This window comes from Stigmatopora argus, chromosome 6 (assembly GCF_051989625.1).
Source record: "Stigmatopora argus isolate UIUO_Sarg chromosome 6, RoL_Sarg_1.0, whole genome shotgun sequence".
Lineage (NCBI taxonomy): Eukaryota > Metazoa > Chordata > Actinopteri > Syngnathiformes > Syngnathidae > Stigmatopora > Stigmatopora argus.
The window spans coordinates 17,202,933-17,225,961 of record NC_135392.1 but is presented as its reverse complement, the minus strand read 5'-3'; the positions used below and the strand labels follow the sequence as shown (position 1 = coordinate 17,225,961).

At 40.8% G+C, this 23,029-nt stretch overlaps 1 protein-coding gene across 1 annotated transcript; it reads right to left on the bottom strand.

The window, feature by feature from the left end:
• Positions 1-18,477: 18,477 nt before the first annotated feature.
• Positions 18,478-21,995, bottom strand: LOC144076092 (PAK4-inhibitor inka2-like). The gene is made up of 3 exons (XM_077603664.1): positions 21,836-21,995; positions 21,667-21,715; positions 18,478-19,816 (listed from the first exon to the last, which is right to left on the bottom strand). Exons 2-3 carry the CDS (start codon positions 21,667-21,669, stop codon positions 18,920-18,922), a joined length of 900 nt encoding a protein of 299 aa, XP_077459790.1. The 5' UTR covers positions 21,670-21,715; positions 21,836-21,995; the 3' UTR covers positions 18,478-18,919.
• Between the last annotated feature and the right edge of the window lie 1,034 nt (positions 21,996-23,029).

Below are 23,029 nucleotides of genomic sequence, written 5' to 3'. Positions count from 1 at the left end.
GTAGGCTGGTCGAACACTCTAAATTGCCCCAGTTATGAGTGTGAGAGTTTGTGGTTGTCCGTCTTCTTGTGCCCTGCAATTGGCTGGCCACCAACTCTGGGGCACCCCCGCCTGTTGCCCATTGTCAACTGGCTCCAGCACCCCATGCGACCCATGTGAGGATAATCGGTTTGGAAAAGGAATAAATTAATGAAAGTTCAATGTTCTAGTGATTTTTTTCATTAGGTTAATTCATTCATTAAGCTGACTATGGGCAAAAGGCGAAGTACTTTCAGAACTGGCTATGATAAACATTTTATCAAATAAAAACTTTTTTTGACTGATTAGTTTAGTTCTTTAACAAAAGTTGGGTAATTCATGATCATGTGATCCTGTGTTAAATAAGAATCGATTCAGCAGTTGACAACAATCCGTCTCGCATTCAAGCACATGTCAATAAGTTGCTCCAATGACCAATATGTGGAAAACTCTATTGTGTTTTACGCAACACACGAGACAGTGTAACCTCTGGTTGCTTAAAGCATTTGTTTAATCAATGTACTGCACAGTGATAAAAGTTGTTTCTGATAATGCGTGCTAACAGTGAATCAACCCTTTTGTCATCAGCTTCATCCTGTTTTATTATTGTTTTTGCACAACAATTATTCATTTTAAAGAATATGGTTGGGCTTCATGTTATACAGCACCATATAAACTGTAAACATAAATATTTGAGAGCTGCCTTGTGGTGTAGAGGTTCACTCACCTGAGTACAGTGTGGGCAGGCATGGGTTCAATTCCCACTGGTGGCAGTAGGATTATAAGTGCTCATGGTCATTTGTTTCGCTGTGTACCCTACATCTGACTGGTGATCAGTCTAGGGTGTAATTTGCCTTTTGCCCGAAGTCAGCTGGGTTGGAGTCCTGCAACCTCTGCAACCCTTTTGCGGATGCACAGTAGGGAACATGAATGAATGAATACATAAGTATGTGTTCATAATAAATACTCCATCAGACATTTCGCATGCGTTTACAATTCTGCAGGCTGAAGCAGGTCCTTTTTTAAAAAAAAATCTGGGAGTGTTTTATTGACTTTGCAGTAAGGCCTCGGGTCATTTTCAGCCAGGTGAAGTGCTATTATCTTCAAATTTGAAAGACAATCACATTGAGAAGGTGTTTGCTGTTTTACACCTCAATGAGAGCCACTGAAAAGGCAAAGGGTCAACGTGTCAAAGCTTGCACTCTCTTGAGAAGTGCCTCAGCTGGTTGTGTTTTGTATAGCTGTGGTAAGCAGCCACCCTGGTGGGTTCTGGATAATTAGGGTGAGTCACAGGGATCGGTTGGGGGTCTGGACCATCTGTTTAACCATGACTGTTGAGCAATAGTGATCAGGAAGCAAACAACTGATCAGACAAAGAGCGCTTTTTACATGACACTGCTGTGTTTACTAACCTTTATTGTTGATGATCACTACTCACAGAACGACACTTGAAATTACTTAATTGAAAATTATAATTAAATTATAATTTGACAAACACTGCTTTAGTCAACACTCAACACTAAATATTATGCTTTCAATTTCTTGTTCATTCTGAAGTGTCAAAATGTTCAAGCAATTAAATAAGGTCTGATTGTGGACAGGAAGAAACATCATTCAAAAATATGTTTTTTGATTCTGAAATTACTGTATTTTCTTACGTATAAGCCGTACCCTTAAAATTGCCTTAAAATTGTTGAATTGTACAACTTCTCTTGTATAAGACGCCATCTGATTCACAATTTTCACCTCCATATTCATGGATTTAATAGGGAGTACAAATGTGTTACTTTGAAGGGAAAATCTTATGGAAAATAATTGCACATGGGTTTTCTGAAACACCATATGAATCGAAAGGATCCTCTGCTGGGTCAATAACATAAGGAAGTTAATATTGCTGTCTTTGTAAATGCAAAATATCAAATCATTCAATTTGAGAAAAGAAATATGTCTATCTTGACGAGAACCTGATGCTTTTTAATGACAGAAATTACAATTTCCTTGCCATGTTGTGATGAATAAAATAAAAAATAAAATCAGACTTAGGCTTGTCATCATCATTGACTAGACAAAAGCCTAATTGTCATCATACCCAGCTGCGTATGACGAAATTGAAAGTGCTTCTCCGCAAAGTGCGCTTTTCTCAGGCAAGACCCCAACCAAGTGATAGTTTCAGACTTGCTGGCATTCTGCCGTGATGGATAAATCGCATCACCTCCCGAGCGCAACCAACTCCCGGCGACTGCGAAAAAGTTTGCCTCACCGATGCCAACAAAGAATGGCATCGTACATGATGGCCATATTGCTTTTATTGTCGAAATATCTCGATTCTTTTGAAGGTCCCTTTTACTGCAATAGTTGTCACTTTCGAACAAGAAATAAAAAGAAAAAAAGAAAAGCGCAATTTTGTTTCATTTCATAATCACAAATGTACAGTCATTTCCTTTCTGTGTTCCGAAATGGTATTGCCTGCACATAGAAAAATTCAAAAAGTAAAAGTGAGGAAGGAGTGTGTTTGTAGCAGTCTAGTTTTTACCGAGTCTCTAGGTGCAAAAATAGCATGAGATACACATTACTCAGGTATTGATATTTTAATAATCGACTGCAAGACCTTTGATCAGCCTTAAAAACTATCGGGATGTGCTGACATGGTAAGCACTACGAACACATATCAAGCCTACTCACGTCTGGCCAGTCAGAGCACGTTTGACTAGGGTAAGATGGCGGCGCCCTGAGGGAGCAATGGCTGGCACAAGTAAGTGAGTTTTTTCCCGTTTCATGCCATATATGTTTTTTTTCTCTTAAATTTCATTTAGAGACATAAAAAAATGGTTTAGTGTTTTATCTGTTTATCTTCTCTCTCTTTTGAAATAAATGACCCGCATTGTCTTGCATTATGGCGTTTCGTCTTTGTCATCTTGCAGTTTCATGCATGTCAAGTCTAATTTGTGCACATATAAGCCATACCCTGGGTTCAGTCATCATTTTTTGAGTGGCAAATACAGCTAATATGCAAGAAAATACAGTACAGACGCTCCCCTACTTACGAACATTCAACTTACGAACAACGGTACATACGAACATGTCTGCAAATTGCGTTTAAGTCCAAAAATGTTCGCAAGTCCAATTTTGTATTTTGCGTCTTTTTCGGAGTAGTACTTCTTTCCGCCGCTAATACCGACGCCTGGCGCTGTGAGAGCTCAGCTCACCCAGCATCTACCTTCTTCGTTGCAATGCGGAAGTGCGTGAATGTATCTCCAGTGTGCAAAGAACCTTTTTCATTTGTATCATTAAATATCTCATGCATCCAATATTGAATATGGTTGGTAAAAAGCTAAAGGCTTCTATTGAGGGAGTTGCAAGGAAGAGGCAAGCCATTTCATTTGAAACGAGTGGCAATAATAACGAAGCTTGATGCGCGTCAGAAAGTGGTGAGCGTTGCACATTCAGTACCATTTATAAACAGAAAGATCGAGCAGCAGGACCCAAATATTGAACGTTGCACAAAGTTTGCAAATCAATTGAATGATGCCATACAGTGCTACTGCATCATTTATGATGAAAAAAAGAAGAAAACTGTGCAATCGTCATTAGGTCGCTTCTTTTGGCCAGTTTCTAATACATAAATCTATCTCTCTCTCTACAGTACTGTACATATTCTCTCCATTTTATTAAATGTTTTTTTTTTCAGTACAAACCAATGCGTGTTACTTATACAAGCCTTAAACATACAAATGCACTTATATAAACCTTCAATATACTTATATAGGCCTTAAACATAAATTATAATACAAAATATAGCACTAAATCAACTTACAAACAAATTCAACTTATGAACAATCGCTCGGAACCAATTCCGTTCGTATTTTGAGGAGTGTCTGTACTCACATTTGATCTTGCAATCTAAATAGAATATTGCAGTGTGTAAAATGGAATGCAATTAGCTGGAACGCTCTACACCTGGAGTCAACAACTCCGATCCTCGAGGGCACCTCTCCAGTCTGTTTTCCACGTCTCCCGCCTTCGACAATCAAATAATCAGTCTCTTTATCCGACTTTTAGACAGCATACTGATGAGTTGATCATTTGATTTGGGTGTGTTGGAGGATGGAGACATGGAAACCAGACTGGATAGGTGCCCTCAAAAACCACATTTGGTGACCCCCTGCTCTATACAGTGTGATCTTATGTCTGGCTTGTCCTTATGTCACAGGCAGCCTCAATGACGTTCACCGATTCTGCACTTCTGTTAATGACATAATGGCATAATCGTCACTGTGGCAGGAAACTGCCATAGCAAGTGCCAAAAATAAAGAAGAGGAAATTTATTGGGTTTCATGTATGTTACCATTTGTTGTCACAGCCAACTGTTCCTGATTTCTAACTGCCTGATGATCACAGCCTGTTTTGTAGTTCCTCAAAGTTGACACACATAAATTTGTTTTCATATTCATGACAACAGGACATTATTTTTGAAAATACATGTATGATTATTTGTATCAAATTTATTGTTAAAATGTTTTAACTAACAATTTTAATCATAATTATTTCTTAGTGACTCCAAAGTCATGATTGGTGTTGGACTGTATATTTGGTGATTTAAAATAGTGGCTGACACAAAAACTAACCACATCACTCACACAAAAATAAAAATGTTAAAGGAGATGAGGACACACAAAACAATGGTCTGCAAGATCACACAGATCCAACCTGTGCCTCCCATAATGTTCACTTTGATGCACAGAAGAGGAGAATTGCCTTTGAAGAAGCAGGCATGCCGCCGCATGGCCCGTGAATATATTTCCACTGTTGGTATTTTAGTCAAGATAATGAAGCTTTGGCAAGAGGAGAGCATCCCTTTTAGGGGAAAACAACGTCCTGGCTCCTCTGTCAGGCTAAAGGACAAGTTTAAAAACTCACACAGTCCAAGTAAACGGTATGATTTACAGTTGTTCCTACACTTGACTTGAAAGAAAAAGTATTTCCGGTTCATTGTTTTTGTTTTGTTTTTAATTCTGATTATGTGTGCAGCCTGGTGGACGAGTGGGTAGCACGTCGGCCTCACAGTTCTGAGATTGAGGGATTGATCCTAGGTACCCGTGTGTGGTCGATTGGTCGCCGGTCTTTTGGTCGTGGTCTTTTGGTCGCCCCGACCGCGACAACGGGCGAACCAAAAGACCGGCGACAAAACAAGGTAAAACAACACGGTCTACGCATCAATAAAAGCCAACAATGGCCATGAGCAGTTTCACTGAGCCGACGTGTGAGTGTATAAGAGTTTGTATGTACATGCGTTGTCCCTTTAAGAAGCTACGTCAGTCAGGGTCTTAACAAGTTCTCCAACAAAAAACAATAAAAGTCCGGGAAATTTGGAGCTTTTCTTTAGCCTAATAATTACTAGGGCATTAAGTATGACTAAATAGTAATTTGCAGTTTGTATTTAGGGAATTTGAGCAACGATTAAAATGGTAATTATCACTTAGGTACCTTCCGGGCGACCAAAAGACCGGTGACCAAACGACCGTGTACCCCAGGTACCTACCCTCTTGTGTGGAGTTTGCATGTTCTTCCTGGGCCTGCGTGGGTTTTCTCCGGAAACTCCGGTTTCCTCCCACATCCCAAAAACATGCAGTGTAGGCTCGTTGAACACTCTAAATTGCCCCTTGGAATGAGTGTGAGCGTGAATGGTTGTCCGTCTCCTTGTGCCCTGCGATTTGCTGGCCACCAATTCAGCGTGTCCCCCGCCTGGTGCTCGAAGTCAGCTTCAGCACCCCTCACGACTCTTGTGAGGATAAGCGGCAAAGAAAACATATACATGAAAGTCTGATTATTTATTCAATATCTCATGTGTTTACATCAGCTGTCTAATTTTAGAATTTTCATCTCCGCTGTCTAGTGTGTAAAAATTTGACAGTTTGCCCCTGGGCTAACCCGAGAGAGGAGCGAAAACCTCTAAATGTGGTCGCAAGAGTGGTCTGGACTTCGGATCTAAAGCTTTACTACTCAGAATGGAGGTTTGATTCTGGGCGGTGGCCTTCCTGTGTGGAATTTGCTAGTCTTGCTCATGCTCGCATGAGTTTTCTGTCAGTATTCCAGTTTTTTTTAATCTCATCCAAAAGTATGCATGTGAGATTCTCAGAAGACTTTCAATCCTTGTGTGAATGTGAGCCTGAATCAATTGATGTGTGTTCGGAAATTGTTTGGCAACCAGTCTAAGGTCTACAACCAGTCTGCTGGGCTCCAGCACATCCGCAACCCTGATGGAAATGTACAGGATAAAAAATAGATGAATGTTGTTGATGGTTAAATGCATGTTGTTAATCCATAGCTTGTGTTTAGAATCCAAAGCAGAATGATTGAAGGCAATGACCTGTGGATTAGAGATGAGCGTACTGGCAGCAAATTGTACATCCTCTACGTCACCCTTTAAGGATTAAATCCAAACCTGACCCTAAAATGTTTATCCTCATCTTCTGCAAACTCAATCAACCTCAATCCTGGTTCCAAGGATTCAAATCTGTTGCAAATTGGACATTATGACTTGCAAGTTTGTGACCATGCATTAAGTGTGTGTAGCTCAAACCTCATCATCAAGATGTGCATGTACACTACAAGGCCAAACAAAGCTTAGACACCAGTTCGGATGATTATGGTATATACTAAGGGTTGAACCAATTAGTCAATGTCAATTAATTTGGCAATTTGCACAAACACCATGAATGTTGTAAAGCCACTCGATGGTGCAGTGGTTCTTCCACCCGACTTCGATTCCCACTCCGTGGCGGTGTGATTGTGTATCCATCTCTATGAGTTTCCTAAAACTGACTGGTGATCAGTTTAGAGTGTATAGTCTGCCTTTTGCCTGAAGTCCGCTGGCATAGGCTCCAGCACCATGCCACTCTAAGCGGTGTTGAAAATGAAGGAATAAATGTAGCAAAGGCAACAATTAGGAGATGTACAGACCCTTCAAGATTATGAGCTGGAACAGAACATCTTCTGTGTTGAAATATTCCACCTAAAAAATGAGACCAGTAGTGCAGTCACTTGCAATTTAAGCAAATAAATACTCATTTGTTAACAATCTTTCATTTATCCTGTGATTACAATGACTTCATGTTCGAGAATCATTTATTTCTAAGTGAGATAGAATGCACAGACATTCAAGGGCAAATTGAACTGGAATTTAGAATAGCTTTTAAAATCACACTTTGAAAAATTCAAGGAGTGAAGGAAATTATTCCAAGTTTGTGATAAATTGGCAACTTCCCTAACTTAAGTTGTCTACAAGTGCAGCAACAAGCAAGCTACTAATCAAGATTGTATTTTTCCTTTGACCAGGAATACAATCTTTTGCATTGCTGTAAAGGTTTTGTGTTCCATAAATCCTAGCAGATTCAGAAACAAAATCCACAATGGTCACGTTAATGATCACATGTACTTCTTTGCTCGGTGATAAATGTTTAGTTTCTTACTGTTTCATAGGAAAAGCCCAACTTGTGGATAACATTTACGTATAATTGTTTCCAGATCGTCTGTTTTTTTTTTCTCTCTCCCTCCTTCACTCTGCTCTGGTGTTCAATAGTTGACGTCACTCCTAACACAGACCAATGATGCAGAGGCATTGATTGGCTTCAAGTTCCTGCCAAAGTTGACGTGGCTGATATGAGCGAGCGGAAGGGAGCGGAGGGAACAACATTGACTCGGCCTTTTTGGACAATGTGCACAGAACAAAGTATGTGAAAATGGAGCAGCCAATCCAACAATGAATTTTAGATTTGCCAGATAAATGGCAAATAACTTGCTTAGGTGAATTCTGCATACAAAAAGTCCTAATTACTGTATTTTCAAATGTGTTGTTGCAAGTGTGAATCTCCAACTTTAACATCAGAAATGTCAGCAAAGTATGGCCCACTGTGCTCTTGAATCTGGATCTTTGATCTTTTCTTTAAGAAAATGGAACATTCAGTTAAAGTTAAATACAAAAAGATAAAATAATTGCTTTATTTATTTCAACATGGCAACTGATGGTGTGGTGGTTCACTCGCCTGACTTTGGTGTGGGAAGGCATGGGATCGATTCCCACTGGTGGCAGTATGATTGTGAGTGCGAATGGACGTCTGTCTCGCTGTGTGCCTAATGGCTGACTGGTGACCAGTCTAGGGTGTATTCTCCCTTTCACCTGAAGTCAGGATGCGTGGTACGGAAGATGAACAAATATTTTCAACATAGTAAACAAATAAAAAATAATTTAAGTTTAGTAGTAACATTAATCCACTATTAAATTATTTTAGTCAATCCCTCTCACTGGCTGCATATAAGCTAAGGCAGTGGCGGTCCATGCATTTTCTCGTAGCGCCTTCAACGGGTAAAATCCACTTCCTGGCAGCATTTAATGATTAAATACAAATACTGGAGCTTTTGAGACATTTCAACCGGGCCAGGGGGTGATTTTCCCGGGAAAAGACAGCGATGGACGTCAATGGCGAAACGGCAAAAATTGCACTAAAATGGGGGAAAATCCACTTCCTAGCAGCATTTAGTGATTAAATACAAACACTGGAGCTTAAATACAAACACTGGAGCTTTTCAGATAACAGAACCGGGCCCACAGTTGAAATATTATTTAGGAATATAGCCATATTCCTCACCAAAAATCCTTTTAAACTGTACACAATATCCATCCTCCTTTCTTTCTTCTTTCTTTTATATCGCCATCGAAGCTAATGCTGAAAGTCGAGCCTGTCCTGTCGTATTTCTGGCATAGTCCGTCTTGAAAATGGCTTTAAATCAGGGGTCACCAAACTACGGCCCGCGGGCCGGATACGGCCCGCCGGCACATTTGGACCGGCCCTCTGAACAATACCAGAGACGCTATCTGATTTTTTTTTTTTTTTTAATGCGGCCCGCCGGCACATTTGGACCGGCCCTCTGAACAATACCAGAGACGCTATCGGATTTTTTTTCCTATTTGACCTTGAAGACTGGGACATTTTAATCTTGTGTTTGGTTCATTGCACCCCTGCTGAGCCCACAAATCATCCCAGTGAAGCGGGGCTTCGCATAGCTTCTTTGGTGACACGCGTGGGGAGAGTGTTTCCGTTTGATGCATGCGGGCACGTCCACCGTTGCATGCACGAGCAGTGTTACCGAGACATCTGGACGATCGCAGGTGAGGGCGGAGCCCTGGGACCATCGCGGACTATTCAAGCATATTAAAACTGCAACCTGTTTGAGAACGGAATAATGGCAAAAAAGTTAGGTGAGAGAAAAATTGATTCAGAATGCAGGGTATTTAACCTGGAGTGGACAAACGATTATTTTTTTGTTCAATGCAAAGAAAAGGCTGTTTGTCTCATTTGTCAAGAGACGGTGGCGGTATTCAAAGAATACAATCTTTGCCGACACTATGAAACCCGTCACAAAGACAAGTACGATAGATTGCAAGGCCAAATACGAGCAGACAAACTCTCAAAGCGAAAAAGTGGACTACTATCTCAGCAGAACCAGGCATCCGTTCGGGCCAGCTTTTGGGTTGCTAGATTGATAGCAAGCAGCGGTAAGCCTTTCACTGACGGAGAGTTTGTTAAGAAATGTATGGATACTGTCGCGGAGGAGGTGTGTCCCGAGAAGAAAAATGCATTTAATGCCGTAAGTCTGTCGGTGAGTACAATGACCAGACGCGTTGAAGAAATCGGGAGTAATGTATATGCCCAGCTGCAGCAGAAGACGAAATAATTTGCCTTTTTTTCATTAGCACTGGATGAAAGCACGGACGTGCAAGACACAGCGCAACTGCTCATTTTTATTCGTGGAGTTAGCGCAAACTTTGAGATTTGCGAGGATCTGGCAGCCCTCCAAAGTCTCAAAGGGACTACAACGGGAGAGGATATTTTTTACAAAGTGTGCCAAACCATGGAGAAGTTGGACCTGGACTGGTCAAAGCTAGCTAGCATCACGACTGACGGGGCTCCTAGCATGGTGGCCGAAACTCGCGGTCTAATAATGGGACGCATGAACCGGGAGTTGGAAAAAAGGGGTCTCACCGCCCCGCCACGAGTCCACTGCCAAATTCACCACCAAGCACTGTGCTGCAAAATGTTGACGTGGGATTCTGTAATGACAGTTGTGGTGTCGTGCATAAACTTCAGAGCAAAGGGAGAAGATTGTGCATGGCACAACAGAAAGTTAATGTTCCATGGCTTTTTTTTCTATGAAGAACCCAGAGAGAGTTATTTAGTTATTATTTATTTCATAAATAGTGTTATTTATTTCCTGTTTTTTCTGTGAAGAACTCAGAGAGGGTTATTTAGTTATTATTTATTTCATTAATAGTGTTATTATATGTTTCCTGACTTTTTTTCTGTAAAGAACCTGGAAAGGGTTATTTGGTTTTTCTGGAAAACAATAAAAAAAAATTAAGCTCCCCTACGATCGTCACACTTTTTCTGTTACAAACTGACACCGGCCCCCCATCAGAGAAGGGAAAAGTTATGTGGCCCTCACAAGAAAAAGTTTGGGGACCCCTGCTTTAAATCAACACAACAATATATTTGCTTGTGCAGCTCGCTACAGATACAAGTTTGTGAAATCATAGTTGGTGAAAGCGATGACGTATCCCTAAGCCTGCGAGAAGGCATTGTGGTGTTGCCAACTCGAAATCTGATTGGTTAAAGCAACAGTCTTATCGACGCTTTATTAATGCAGCAGAGCCTGCAGAACTGATTGTGAAGGCCTTGAGGCAGATTTCTGACCCTGGCAACAAATAATGGCTGAAATGTGATTGGTTAAATGCTTCAATATGAAAACACACATCTGGAAGCACTGCAACCAGGGGGAAAAGCAATGAAAGGAAGCTTACAGACAATTTGGAATTATTTAATAAGTATTGATGGACAAAATATAATATATGATTCAGATATTTCTTAGGCCAGCAGAGAAGGCCTTGAAGGCCATGACGGCCCGTCACTGCTTAGGCTAAAGTACTTCTTTTCCTTTCAACTTGTCCTAATAGTAGGGGTCACTGCAACATGCCATCCTTTTCCGGACCAGCTTATCTTCTGCACACCAACTGTCCCTATGTTGTCCATCATCACACCCATCCAGCATCTCTTTGTTTTCTTCTCCATCTCTTGTCTGGTAACTCTATCCCTAACAGCCATTTACCAATACACTAACAATGGATGTGTCCAAAGCCATCGATGTCTGCTCTCTCTATATTTGTCTGCAAACAGCTCACCATGACTGTTCCTCTGATGAAATTATTTTTAATCATGGTCACTTATAGAGATAATCTCAACATATTAATTTCCACAACCTCTTGATCATTTTATTGTCTTCTTTTCAACAACACTTACTCTCATTTGCACATCATGGCTGATCTCATCACAGTTTTATAACCTTACTCCTTCATTCTAGTAGAGACTCTTCGGTCACATCCAACGCTTGGACCCTGCCTCCACACATTTCACCCTGCTTGAATAACTTTTTTCACTTCTTCATTCACCATTGCTCTGGACTTTTGACCTTAAATTAAGTCCTACACTGCGGTTATTTCTTCTTCCTGTAGCCTCATTCTTCCTTCTTCACTTCTATCATTAATGCACAACTATTTTGGCTTACTTTTGCCAAATAAATGCATTTTGACTTCTTTCCATGTTACTGCCATTCTAAATGTTCATCAAGCATTTTCTCACCAATTAGAATTCAGTTGAAAAACTTAGTCAACACTCCATAGCCACCTCTCCATTACTCAAAAAGAATGTCATTTATACCAACTGCCCCATTCTTTAGTGTCTTTTCTTTAGTGCCATTCCTACTTAACCATTGCTAAGGACCACCACTTGGTACTGATGCTGAATAAGTGAATTCCACAACAATATTTCTTTGTAATCACCTTGATTATGAGTAAGAGAATTGAATAAACTTAGTTACGATAAATGAAAATAGGATATTCTGTATTGTTAAAAATATACACAGACTTTTTTCCCTCTGACTTCACCTTTGGCTGACAGTCTGTTCTTTGTAAAAAAAAAATCCAATGCCGTCTTCAGCACTAAAGTTTGCCCCCCATGTTCTAAATGCTTGGTCGCCAGAGCAGACATAATTGGGCGAAACACTTCCTGTGGATGAGCCAAGTGTACCTCTTTAAGATACTGAAGTGTCATATTTTTACTTTTTTTTCTGCATGGGTGTCACTCTGACTTGCATCCAGTCAAGTGATTTTGCACACGTTTGCATGATAATTTTTATGATCAACCTGATATAACATCTGGACTATACACTTGACAGGGTCCACGTTTATGGTGGCTTGGTTTATAACAGGGCACTGCAATTTTACACAGCATTAGTGCTTAACTTCCTTTCTACTTGTATGACATCCATCTGTGCATCCATATTAGGGTTAAGCTTGAGGTGTAGTGAATCCAAACTGACATTTGACTTACACCCTGGGCTAGACAGCAGTTCATTGCTATGCACATACAGACAAATCAATATTGACTAATAGTATATTAACCCTAATTCAAATTAATTAATTCATTGATTTTCCATACCGCTTATCTTCACAAGGGTTATGGGGTGTGCTCGTGCCTATCCCAGCCAGCTATAAGCACCAGGCGAGGGACACCCTGAATTGGTGGCCAGCCTATCGCATGGCACAAATGGACAGAAAACCATTCACGCACACTCATACCTAGGGGCAATTTCGAGTGTTATTGGATTGGATAACTTTATTCATCCCGTATTCGGGAAATTTTGTTGTCACAGTAGCAAGAAGGTGAGGATGCAGAAATAGGATAGGCATTTTAGACATAAATAGATAGGTAATAAGTAAGTTAATAAATAAATACATGAATAAATATATAAATAAATAAGCGTGTTGCTGAAATATATATATATATATATATATATATATATATATATATATATATATATATATATATATATATATATATATATACTAAATTCAAGTGAAAATACATTGACTTTATATTTCATACTCTGCTGACTTTTTATTCCAAACAGTGTAATTGCCCACTTATGTGACAATCAGCAAATACAACCTGACTGCTGTGGTCAGTGTGAGATGAGTTAGATTTCCAAAAGGATGTTTCATATTCTTGGTATGCACATAAAGTCAACTTCATGAGTAACAACATTTCTGACTTTTGCCAACTCGTTTAATCTGTTGCACCCTTTTTAACAGTGAACCTGAAGTCTTCATTTCCTACACATATCCAGTCCATCTGTCAATAATTTGTGAGTGCTTGTGCTGATGCCTTGGGTCGATCAGCAGCTTGCAGGAAAAAAAAGTACCTCACAACACGAATGTCGTTGAGGGACAGATAGGGAGGCATAGAGGAAGTGACCTTGAGAAGTCTTCCAGTAGTTTCAAAAAAAGAAATTGTTGCCTTTCCTCCTCTCAATGATAAGCAGACTACCTGCTATACAATGCATATTTTATACAACCATCGTCCTGAAATCTTCTCACCTTCCTTCAGCACGCACAATAGTAATGGTTTGAAGTTAATGAGCGCTTGACACCCAACAAATATATCTTTCAAATCTTTCCTGCAAATAGGATTAAGAAGCACCTCTCGACAGTCAGTTAAGTCTAATGTTAAGTCTCATTTGGAAAGTTTTTCTTATCTGCATCAAAATAATAAACAATGGCCTGAAATAGTTTATGTTTAATATTTATGTTGGCCAGCCAATTGCAGGGTGCGAGTAGCCATTCACACTCATCCTCATACCTAGGAGCAATTTGGAGTGTTCAAACAACCGACCATGCAGAGAAAACGCAAGCAAGCCTGGGGAGAACATGCAAACTCCACACAGGACGGTCTGGACCTGGGATCCCAATCCTCAATCCACTCGATCACTGGGTCGCCTGCCTGGGAAATATTCCAGCAAACCTGAGAACGACTGAGAAAACTTACGGAATCCATTTTAGACTTTGATTCTTGCACCATATTCCAAAAATCTGAGAAAAACTGAGAAGGTTGCAGAATCCTATAAAAACGGTACTACTACTCCTTGTGTGTCCTTGGCTATCGTCAATGGCAAGATTTTTACATTCATCACATGGACAGCTTGTTTCTTTTTTAAGAAATCTCTTTAAAAAACTATTAAACCTGACGGTGGCATTTGTCCTCTGTCTTTGTTTATCTTTGAGAACCCAGGTAGCTAAAGTGTGTTTGTAGCGCCTACCACTATATAAGGCCAGAGGCTACAGCCAGACCCACTGCACATCTCGATGGCGTGCCTCCATTCACTGCTTCCTGTGGCCCTGCAGTACCTCTCTGGTGTTTGCATTCCGAATGTTGGGGAATTATGGGTTCATGAGAAGGGAAAACATAGCTGGAATGTTTCATCTCTTGAACTGACAATGAGAGAAGGAAGCGGATGGTGAAAAAGAACGAGGACAGAGCTTTGTTTGGCTAAAATCTATTCCAAGAATGAGTTTTTTTCACCTCCAAGCCTGTTAACAAACACAAAGAAGCATCAGCAGGCACTGATTGAGAATGTTCCTTCTTGGGTTTCTCAGTGTTTGTTATAGACAGCTGTACATGGAGAATCTAGCAGGAGCTTTTGCATATCATGAAAGCCTGTTTGAAAGAGTAACTCCTGATTCGAGATAACAGGGTTCGATTAATAAAGGAATATTTTGGACCAAGAAAGAGTCAGGAGATGAGTAACAAAATAATTGTACTAAAATAAAATATTCCAAATCCAGGCCGTCAATTCATTTACGCATATAAATAAAATAAAATATAATTAAAACCAGACAGTCCGTCTAGATCTCAATCAGTTGGTTTCTGGGCTTGGGCTCTCCATTTTAGTCATCCAGGTCCAATGAAGAGAATGGAGGAAAAAAGAAAAACCCAAACAAGACGAGTTTTGTTTTTCTTATCTGAACTTGGGTGGATTCTGATTCCAAACTGTCGGTTCATGAACACTACAACCAAAGAAACGTATTAGCTTCAATTAGAAACCGTAATCGAATGGCTGTATTTCCGTGTCTTTAAGCACTTGAGAGAGTTAACAACAGTCTCCTGCGTTGGCAACCAAGCAAAAGAAACTAAGGAACCTTCCGAGACCGTCTCTCAAAAGGGTGGGATCAATTTACTTGAAACAATTAAATGATTATTTTCATTTTAGTCCGAGTGCTTTGCATGTATAGTTTGCATGTTCTCCCCGGGGTTGCGTGGGTTTTCTCCGGGTACTCTGGTTTCCTCCCACATCCAAATAACATGCAGGATATGCTGGTTAAACATTCTAATTTGCCCCTAGGTATAAGGGTGAGTGTGAATGGTTGTCCATCTGTGTCCTGCGATTGGATGGCCACCGATTCAGGGTGTCATCCACCTGGTTCCTGAAGTCAGCTGGTGTAGGCTCCATCACCCCTTGCAACCCTGACAGCAAAAGATGTAGGGCGCAAAATTCAACTCTTTTTACCAAATCAAAATGTCACATGTCACACTTTTAAAGTGGGTTACCAAAGGATGGGTTACACATTCCCTTCATCACACAGTATGGACTATGAAGAAACGTTAAAAATCATGTTCAAAGTTCTTTTTTAAGGGAGATCTTTGTGTAATAGGTTGAGGTAAAAACAAAGCAGCTTTGGTAGTGTGCAGTGTTTGTTGTTGGGCCAAAGGTCTCTGGGGAGCTTCTGTTGTGCTCGGCAGGCTGGCCATGAATGTGCCCACAGCAGGCCCACATGACAAATGCCTCTTCCACCAGGCACTCACATCCTGTGTTAGTCTCGCCCCTCACTTCCTGACTTTGGGGGGCAGGGAGGCACACTGAACTGTATACACAGTAGTATGTAAAGAAAACACATTAAAGAGCCTGTGAAGTTCCAAGAGTAGTTTTGAGAAACATTTACATTTTTGTCTGAAGTACTATGCAAAGACAAAACTATTGTAGGTAATACTAAATTGTGGTGAATTGCATCATGTAAGTTTTTCCCACCGTTTCCTTTTTTTACGATTGTTTTGGACTTTATATATGGGCAATAGGTGCAATTGTTGTGAGTTATAATTATTAGGCTGTTATTAGTCTGTTAGCTCGCAAGCTACCTGGTGATCTCATCTCATCTCATTTTCTGAACCGCTTTATCCTCATTAGGGTCGCGGGGGGTGCTGGAGCCAATCCCAGTTGCTTCCGGGCTAGAGGCAGGGGATACCCTGAATCAGTGGCAAGCCGATCGCAGGGCACAAGGAGACAGACAACCATTGCCACTCACACCCATACCCAGGGGCAATTTAGAGTTTCCAATCAGCCTACCATGCATGTTTTTGGAATGTGGGAGGAAACCGGAGTACCTGGAGGAAGGCCATGCAGGGGAGAAAATCGAAACTCAGCTCAGGAAAGTCGGAACCTACCTATTTAACCCTCAATCTCAGAACTGTGTAGCCAACAGGCTAACCACTTGGTCACAGGGCCACTCTACAAGTTGTACATTCCCCACAAATGTATGTAAACGTTTTAGATTAAACCAAACTTTTTTTTTCTTTTTTTTGTTTCAATAAATTAAACAAAAAAATTAAACAACACCACTTGTCTCAAATTTTTTTGTGAAATCTATTATGCAAGTTCTCATACAAATTATCAATTGATAAAAATCCATTCATTTGTAAAAGGTTGTACATGATTATTATTCTATTTTTGTCATTAAGCAAGTAATGTTTATACAGTAATACCGTATGTCATACTCGTATTTCAATTCAGTTGTATCTCAAATCCCACTGCTGCTGGAGAATTTTCAAGGACTAATTGAGGACAAGCTGAGAAAGCTGTTGAAGGAGCTTTACCAGCTGAAGAATATACTGTATGCTGCTCAGTTTTGACTAGAAGGATTCAGCCATCTGGACACAGCTGTTGGATGATCTCTTCACAGCGCTCCAATGTTTCTGCACTTTCTTTTGCCCAGTGAATGTAAACAGCGTGATCGATTTTTTTCTATACGCTGCCCCATTGCATGTTCCAAATTCCCTCCCAAAGACACTAGATGTTCTAAATAGTAAAACATTGGTAAGAATCAAATTCCTGAGCTATTCTCTTTACTGAAACTAATATGGTTAGGTGAGCTAAACTGTGCTGAATAAATAATATAATTAAAAGTCTTCAATGCATGCTATCAAAGACCTTCGATCAGCCTTAAAAACTTTTGAGATGTGCTGACATGGTAAATACTACGAACATATATGTATTAAGGCTACTCGCGTCTGGCCATTCAGAGCACGTTTGACTACGGTAAGATGGCGGCGTCCTGAGCGAGCAATGGCAGGCACATTAAGTGAGTTTTTTCACGTTTTATGCAAGATACGTTTTTTTTCTTGAATTTCACTCATAGATGTCAAAATAATTTTGGTTTAGCGTTTTATCTGTTTATCTTTTCTCTATTTTGAAATAAATGACCGTATCAGCTGCATTGTCTTGCGTTATGGCGTTTCCTCTTTGTCACCTTGGAGTTTCATGCATGTCAAGTGGAATTTGTGCCGTGACCGGCTGTTTGGTCGCCGGCGACCGAGTACCTGTGCCGCGACCAGCTGTTTGGTCGCCGGTCTTTTGGTCGCCAGACTTTTGGTCGCGGTCTTTTGATCGCTTGGACCCAAACAACGGGCGACCAAAAGACCGGCGACCAAAAGTCCGGTGACCAAAAGACCGGCGACAAAACAAGGTAAAACAACTACGCATCAATAAAAGCCAACAATGGCCCTGAGCAGTTTCACTGAGCGGACGTGAGTGTATAAGAGTTTGTATGTACATGAGTTGTCCCCTTAGGAAGGGACGTCAGTCAGGGTCTTAACAAGTTCTCCAACAAAACACAATAAAAGTACGAGAAATTTTGAGCTTTTCTTGAGCCTAATAATTAATAGGGAATTAAGTATGACTAAATAATCATTCGCAGTTTGTATTTAGGGAATTTGAGCAACGATTTAAATGGTAATTATCAATAACCTTCCGGGCGACCAAAAGACCGGCGACCAAACGACCGAGTACTAATTTGTGCTCATATAAGTCGTACCCTTGATTCAGTCATCATTTTTTGAGCTACAAATATGGTGTAAATGCGAGAAAATACAGTACATTAAAAATGGTCAACATGGTCATCCGTCTCTCCATTTTTAAATTGCTAGTGTCATTAGATTAATCAGTGAGTAAGAACCTCTGCCGGACCCGTCAAGCATGAAATATGTTTTCATTCACACTCACATTGAAACTTATGAGCAAATTTGAGTCTTGGATGAATCAAAATGCTTGTCTTTTTAATATAGGATAAATCATGCAAAATCCACGTAGAAATACAATCTCTACAAACTCAAATATCCTGTCTGCGAGCGAGATATGATCATTTAAACTCACTCTCATTATACTCATCTTTTCTCGTCTAAAAACACAGTACTTGCTGAAGATTTAGAGACTCGAGAGTTTTTTCATATGGTGAGACTTTTTATTGCTTGTCTAGGGTACAAGAGTTGACGGTAAATGTTGTGGTTGAAAGAATGAAACAGCTTCCAGAAATTTTACAAACTGAGAGCAAATAAATCCTATATTTTCTGGACTATAAACCACTTTGAACCCTGGTGATATTATAGTCCAGTGTGAATTATTTATGGATTTCGATACTGTACAAATGAGCTGCATGACCTTTGGTGTAACCATCTCATATTACAATATTTCCACCTCTGACTTCTAGTCAGTGTGGGTCCTACTGTATATGATCATTTATCCATCCATCCATTTTCAACACCACTTATCCTTATCAGGGAACATATAATATTTTGTAATATCTGGTGGGTGTGGCTTGTTGTCAGTTAGGTGTTATTGTCTAAAAATACAGTACAAGGAAGATTTATTTGGGTTGTTACCGTGGGAAAAACTACATCTTATAGAGTTAAATATAACCGATGATGTCGTTGCATATTATGGGCTGTCGGCTGCCCGTTTTTGTTAGGGCAGTGAAGTGGTAGTAGTCTGAGTCAAGTGCATGCAGCCCCGTATGGGACTGGTGAAAGAAAGGTTTGAGTGACTGAATTCCCACAGGGCACGACATTCGTTTAGGGGCTTCGCCAGCCTCGCACCCTCGAATGGAGCCTGTTGGCTTCTGCCTCATCTCCACACTTTTAGATATCCCGGCCAGTCGTCGCTTCATGTTAATTAAAATGTCCTTGGCGAGTCGTCTCCCACCACTTGGCTTGAGTTGTGCAGGTTCTGGACACTCAGGAAGGTCCATCCAGTTCTTTATTAGGTCAGCAAAGCTGTTGTCCCCCAGAATAAGAGGTTGTCGGTTCCTACTCCTGCTGAGCAAGGCTGTAGTCCAGTTCTCTGGATTGCTGGCCTCAAAGGAGGTCCAACGCTCTAAGCAAGCGTCTGAAGTGGATTTAGGTCGGATCCGTCCCAAAAGTCCCGTGTTTGTGCGAAGGCAGGCAGAAGAAGACACCCGCACGTTTCTTGTCCTCCTCAAAACAACACCTTCATCATGCCACGAGGCTTCCGAGTAGCCAGAGTCAATGTCCAAACTCTTGTCACTGTTGGAGGACCCTTGAGCCAAGCGCTCGCCGAATTCTCCTTCATCTTCTTCCTCTAGCGGGTTGACCAGACAGCAGGCCGAGTCGTAAGTGCTGGCCTCGCTGGCCTGGGACACGCGCTTGTTCGTGAGTCGCTCCTGCTGCTTGCAATGGCGGGTCACGGCAAAGGAACGGGTGCACGGCTCACTGAGTGGCCTTGGCAAGGAGCGCAACACGTGCTGCACCCTGATCTGGAAGCAGTTGCTGGAATCTCCCGCACACAGCTGGATAAAAGAATAGAGACAACACAATGAAAAAAAAGCGGACACAACGAGACCCTCCCTGAGCTGAGATGTGAATGCTTCCTTGTGTTATTTCGAAGTTAGTGGGATTTTTAGTAGCTGAGATCACCGGTCTCACAAGAGCGCAAAGAGCGCAAAAACATTCCCCCAAAAACTGCGCTAAGCCACGAGTGCATCAACATCTGTGAGACACCCAGTCAGAGAGCAGGACGCACATTTCAGAGGAGGAAAAACTCTCCCTGCTTCCTCTGGGAGGAGAGGAAGTTTATAAGGGGGAGACCTGTAGCTATGAGTAGTACATAACCATTGAAACAGGATGTTGACTGGTCTTACAGTTTGAATCTGAATTCTGCATCTAGACTATGATTCACAATGAAGTGTTTAAAGTAAGTCAAACTGAAATCGACATGATGCAATACTACATGAATCATAGCCATTATATTTATGTCCTAGTGTATACTCAGTAGGTGAGCTTTAATCAAAATTTGATCAGGAACACTCACCTAATTTAAATAATGACCAGAAAAAAAGGTTGGAGTAACATAAGCAGAATATTCACTCTACCTTAACTGTAAAAAAACTGGATATAGTCCAGTATATTCCAACTATATACGTACATAAATGTAGTATTCAACTGAATGGTACACCCTTGACTGGTCGCTAGTCAATCACAGAGCTACGACCTGAACCTGACATCATGATTTGAACATCTGCGGTAACTCCACAATGTTGTCCACCTCTACAACAAAAATTAGAACAACTACTACTACTACTACTAATACCACAAAAACGACTTCTACTTGAATGATAAAAATGCATTTTAATGTTCTCAGTGTGATTTTACAAACAACATTGTTGACCATTCTGCCTTTACTGATTTTTAAATGATCAGTCGCTTGCTATTGAGGTAAGGAATCATACTGACAGCTTTTTTGGTCGTTAAATTGCCGGAAATTTTCAAATAATGAGAAACAGTCCTTAGTAAGACAAAGTGCAGCGACAAACGCCGACCAACATAATAAACACCTTGTAAAATAAAAACTTTACTGACAGCGTGACTCAGAAGTAATCGTTGTTCTTTATGCATTGCATTGTAGAAAATGAGTGTTCATCTTTCATTTTTATCAAAACTTTTGAAAAAAATGTGTCGTTCTTGTCAACATTTTTCTTTCAGACACTCCATGATGTTATCACAGCTGTGAGTTCTGAATCATTTGGTAGCCCTCTGAACTCCTGCCCACCTATGTCCCTGTTCTCCGTGGGATGGGATGGCCAACATTTGCCAACATATCCAAATATTCTCTTTGGCTGTCTTCACACAACACACAATTGTCCACATATGGACTCTCAGCAAAAAAAAAAGTTATTTATCCCGGTCAATACGCTGTCCCTCCATATCAAGTCAAGTTTCATATTTTTTTCCAGCTCTAAAATCTCACTTCATCTCATTTTCTGAACCGCTTTATCCTCACTAGGGTAGCGGGGGTGCTGGAGCCTATCCCAGCTGACTCCAGGCCAGAGTCGGTGGACAGCCAATCGCAGGGCACAAGGAGACAAACAAGCATTCACGCTCAGACTCATACCTAGGGGCAATTTAGAGTGTCCAATCAGCCTACCATGCATGGAGGAAACCAGAGTACCCGGAGTAAACCCACGCAGGCCCAGGGAGAACATGCAAACTCCACACAGGTGGACCGACCAGGATTTGAACCCAGGACCCCAGAACTGTGAGGCCGACGGGCTAACCACTCGCATATCAAGTCAAGTTTCTTAGATTTTTTGCAGCTCTAAATTACCCCCAAAAAATCCCAGATAAAGGATATTAAACTCACCATTGCTTTTATGAATCTGCGAGGAAGTCAAAACTCCTCTGGATGTGTTCTGGAGAAACAAAATACAATGCAAAACTAAACAACATTATTCATAAAAAATTCTGATGTTCTCTATAACGTGTGAAAGCCACTTGTATGTACTATATGAATTTAAAAAAAAATAACTAACCTTGGCATTTGGTTCCCAGCAGTAGACCAACTCCTCATATAGTATATTATACTTCTAGTGATGCTGCCGCTGAGTCCTCACTCTTGTGCACAACATGTAAGCTGACGGCACACTTTGTACAGGCCGGAGTGCTTGGGCTCGGCCAATAAGAGCAGCTCAGCCAAACTCTCGACCAATAGGAAGGTGCCTCAAACAAATCACAATTTCCATCATTTTGTCACCACTGTTATAATTCAGTAGTAATAATTCATCAAACGATGAAGCAGTTAAAAATATGATTTAACTTCTATCTTTACTGTTGAGATAGTGATCACCCATATATAAAACTAATAAATATGAAAATATATAAAAGCGTAATTATTGTGAAACTAGATTGTGTAGAAATATTCCGTAAATTAATTATAAATATGTCGTCAGGAATACTGACATCGATTCGTAAATACGTATGAGAATATCCTTGGAAAGTTAAACGGGCAAAGTTTGGTTTATGGGCAGTTTACAGAACATTTAAAGAATAGTCCGTTATACTCTAATGAAATTGCCTGTAAAGAATAACATTTTGAAAACATCTTAATATTGAACGCTGTAATTTCCCATATTTTTCACGGACATTTCAACTTTCTTTTTTCTTTGCCCTTTTTAAACATCTGTGAATAGCCGTTCCAAACCGTATAAAACCCGGTTGCGTATAGGAGCTGTATTCGGCCCCACCTGGTGGTCGTATCAATGCATCACTTCTCAACGTCTCTGTCACTCTCTCATTTTCTGGACCGCATTATCCTCATTAGGGTCGCGGGGGGTGCTGGAGCCTATCCCAGCTGACTTCGGGCACCAGACGTTGTACACCCTGAATCGGTGGCCAGCCAATCGCAGGGCACAAGGAGACGGACGACCATGCACACCCACGCCCATACCTAGGGGCAATTTAGTGTCCAATCCGCCTACCATGCATGTTTTTGGAATGTGGGTAAAAACTGGAGCACCCAGAGTAAACCCACACAGGCCCAGGGAGAACATGCAAATTGCACACAATTGTACATGACCTGGATTTGAACCCAGGACCCCAGAGCTGTGAGGCCGACGTGCTAACACTCGCATCACTGGGCCACCAATTAGCTATGTAAAAGACTTATTTTTACCTACACAGCCCACAAAGGATCTTAAATTCCACAGGCGTTCTGTCTCCCAACCAAA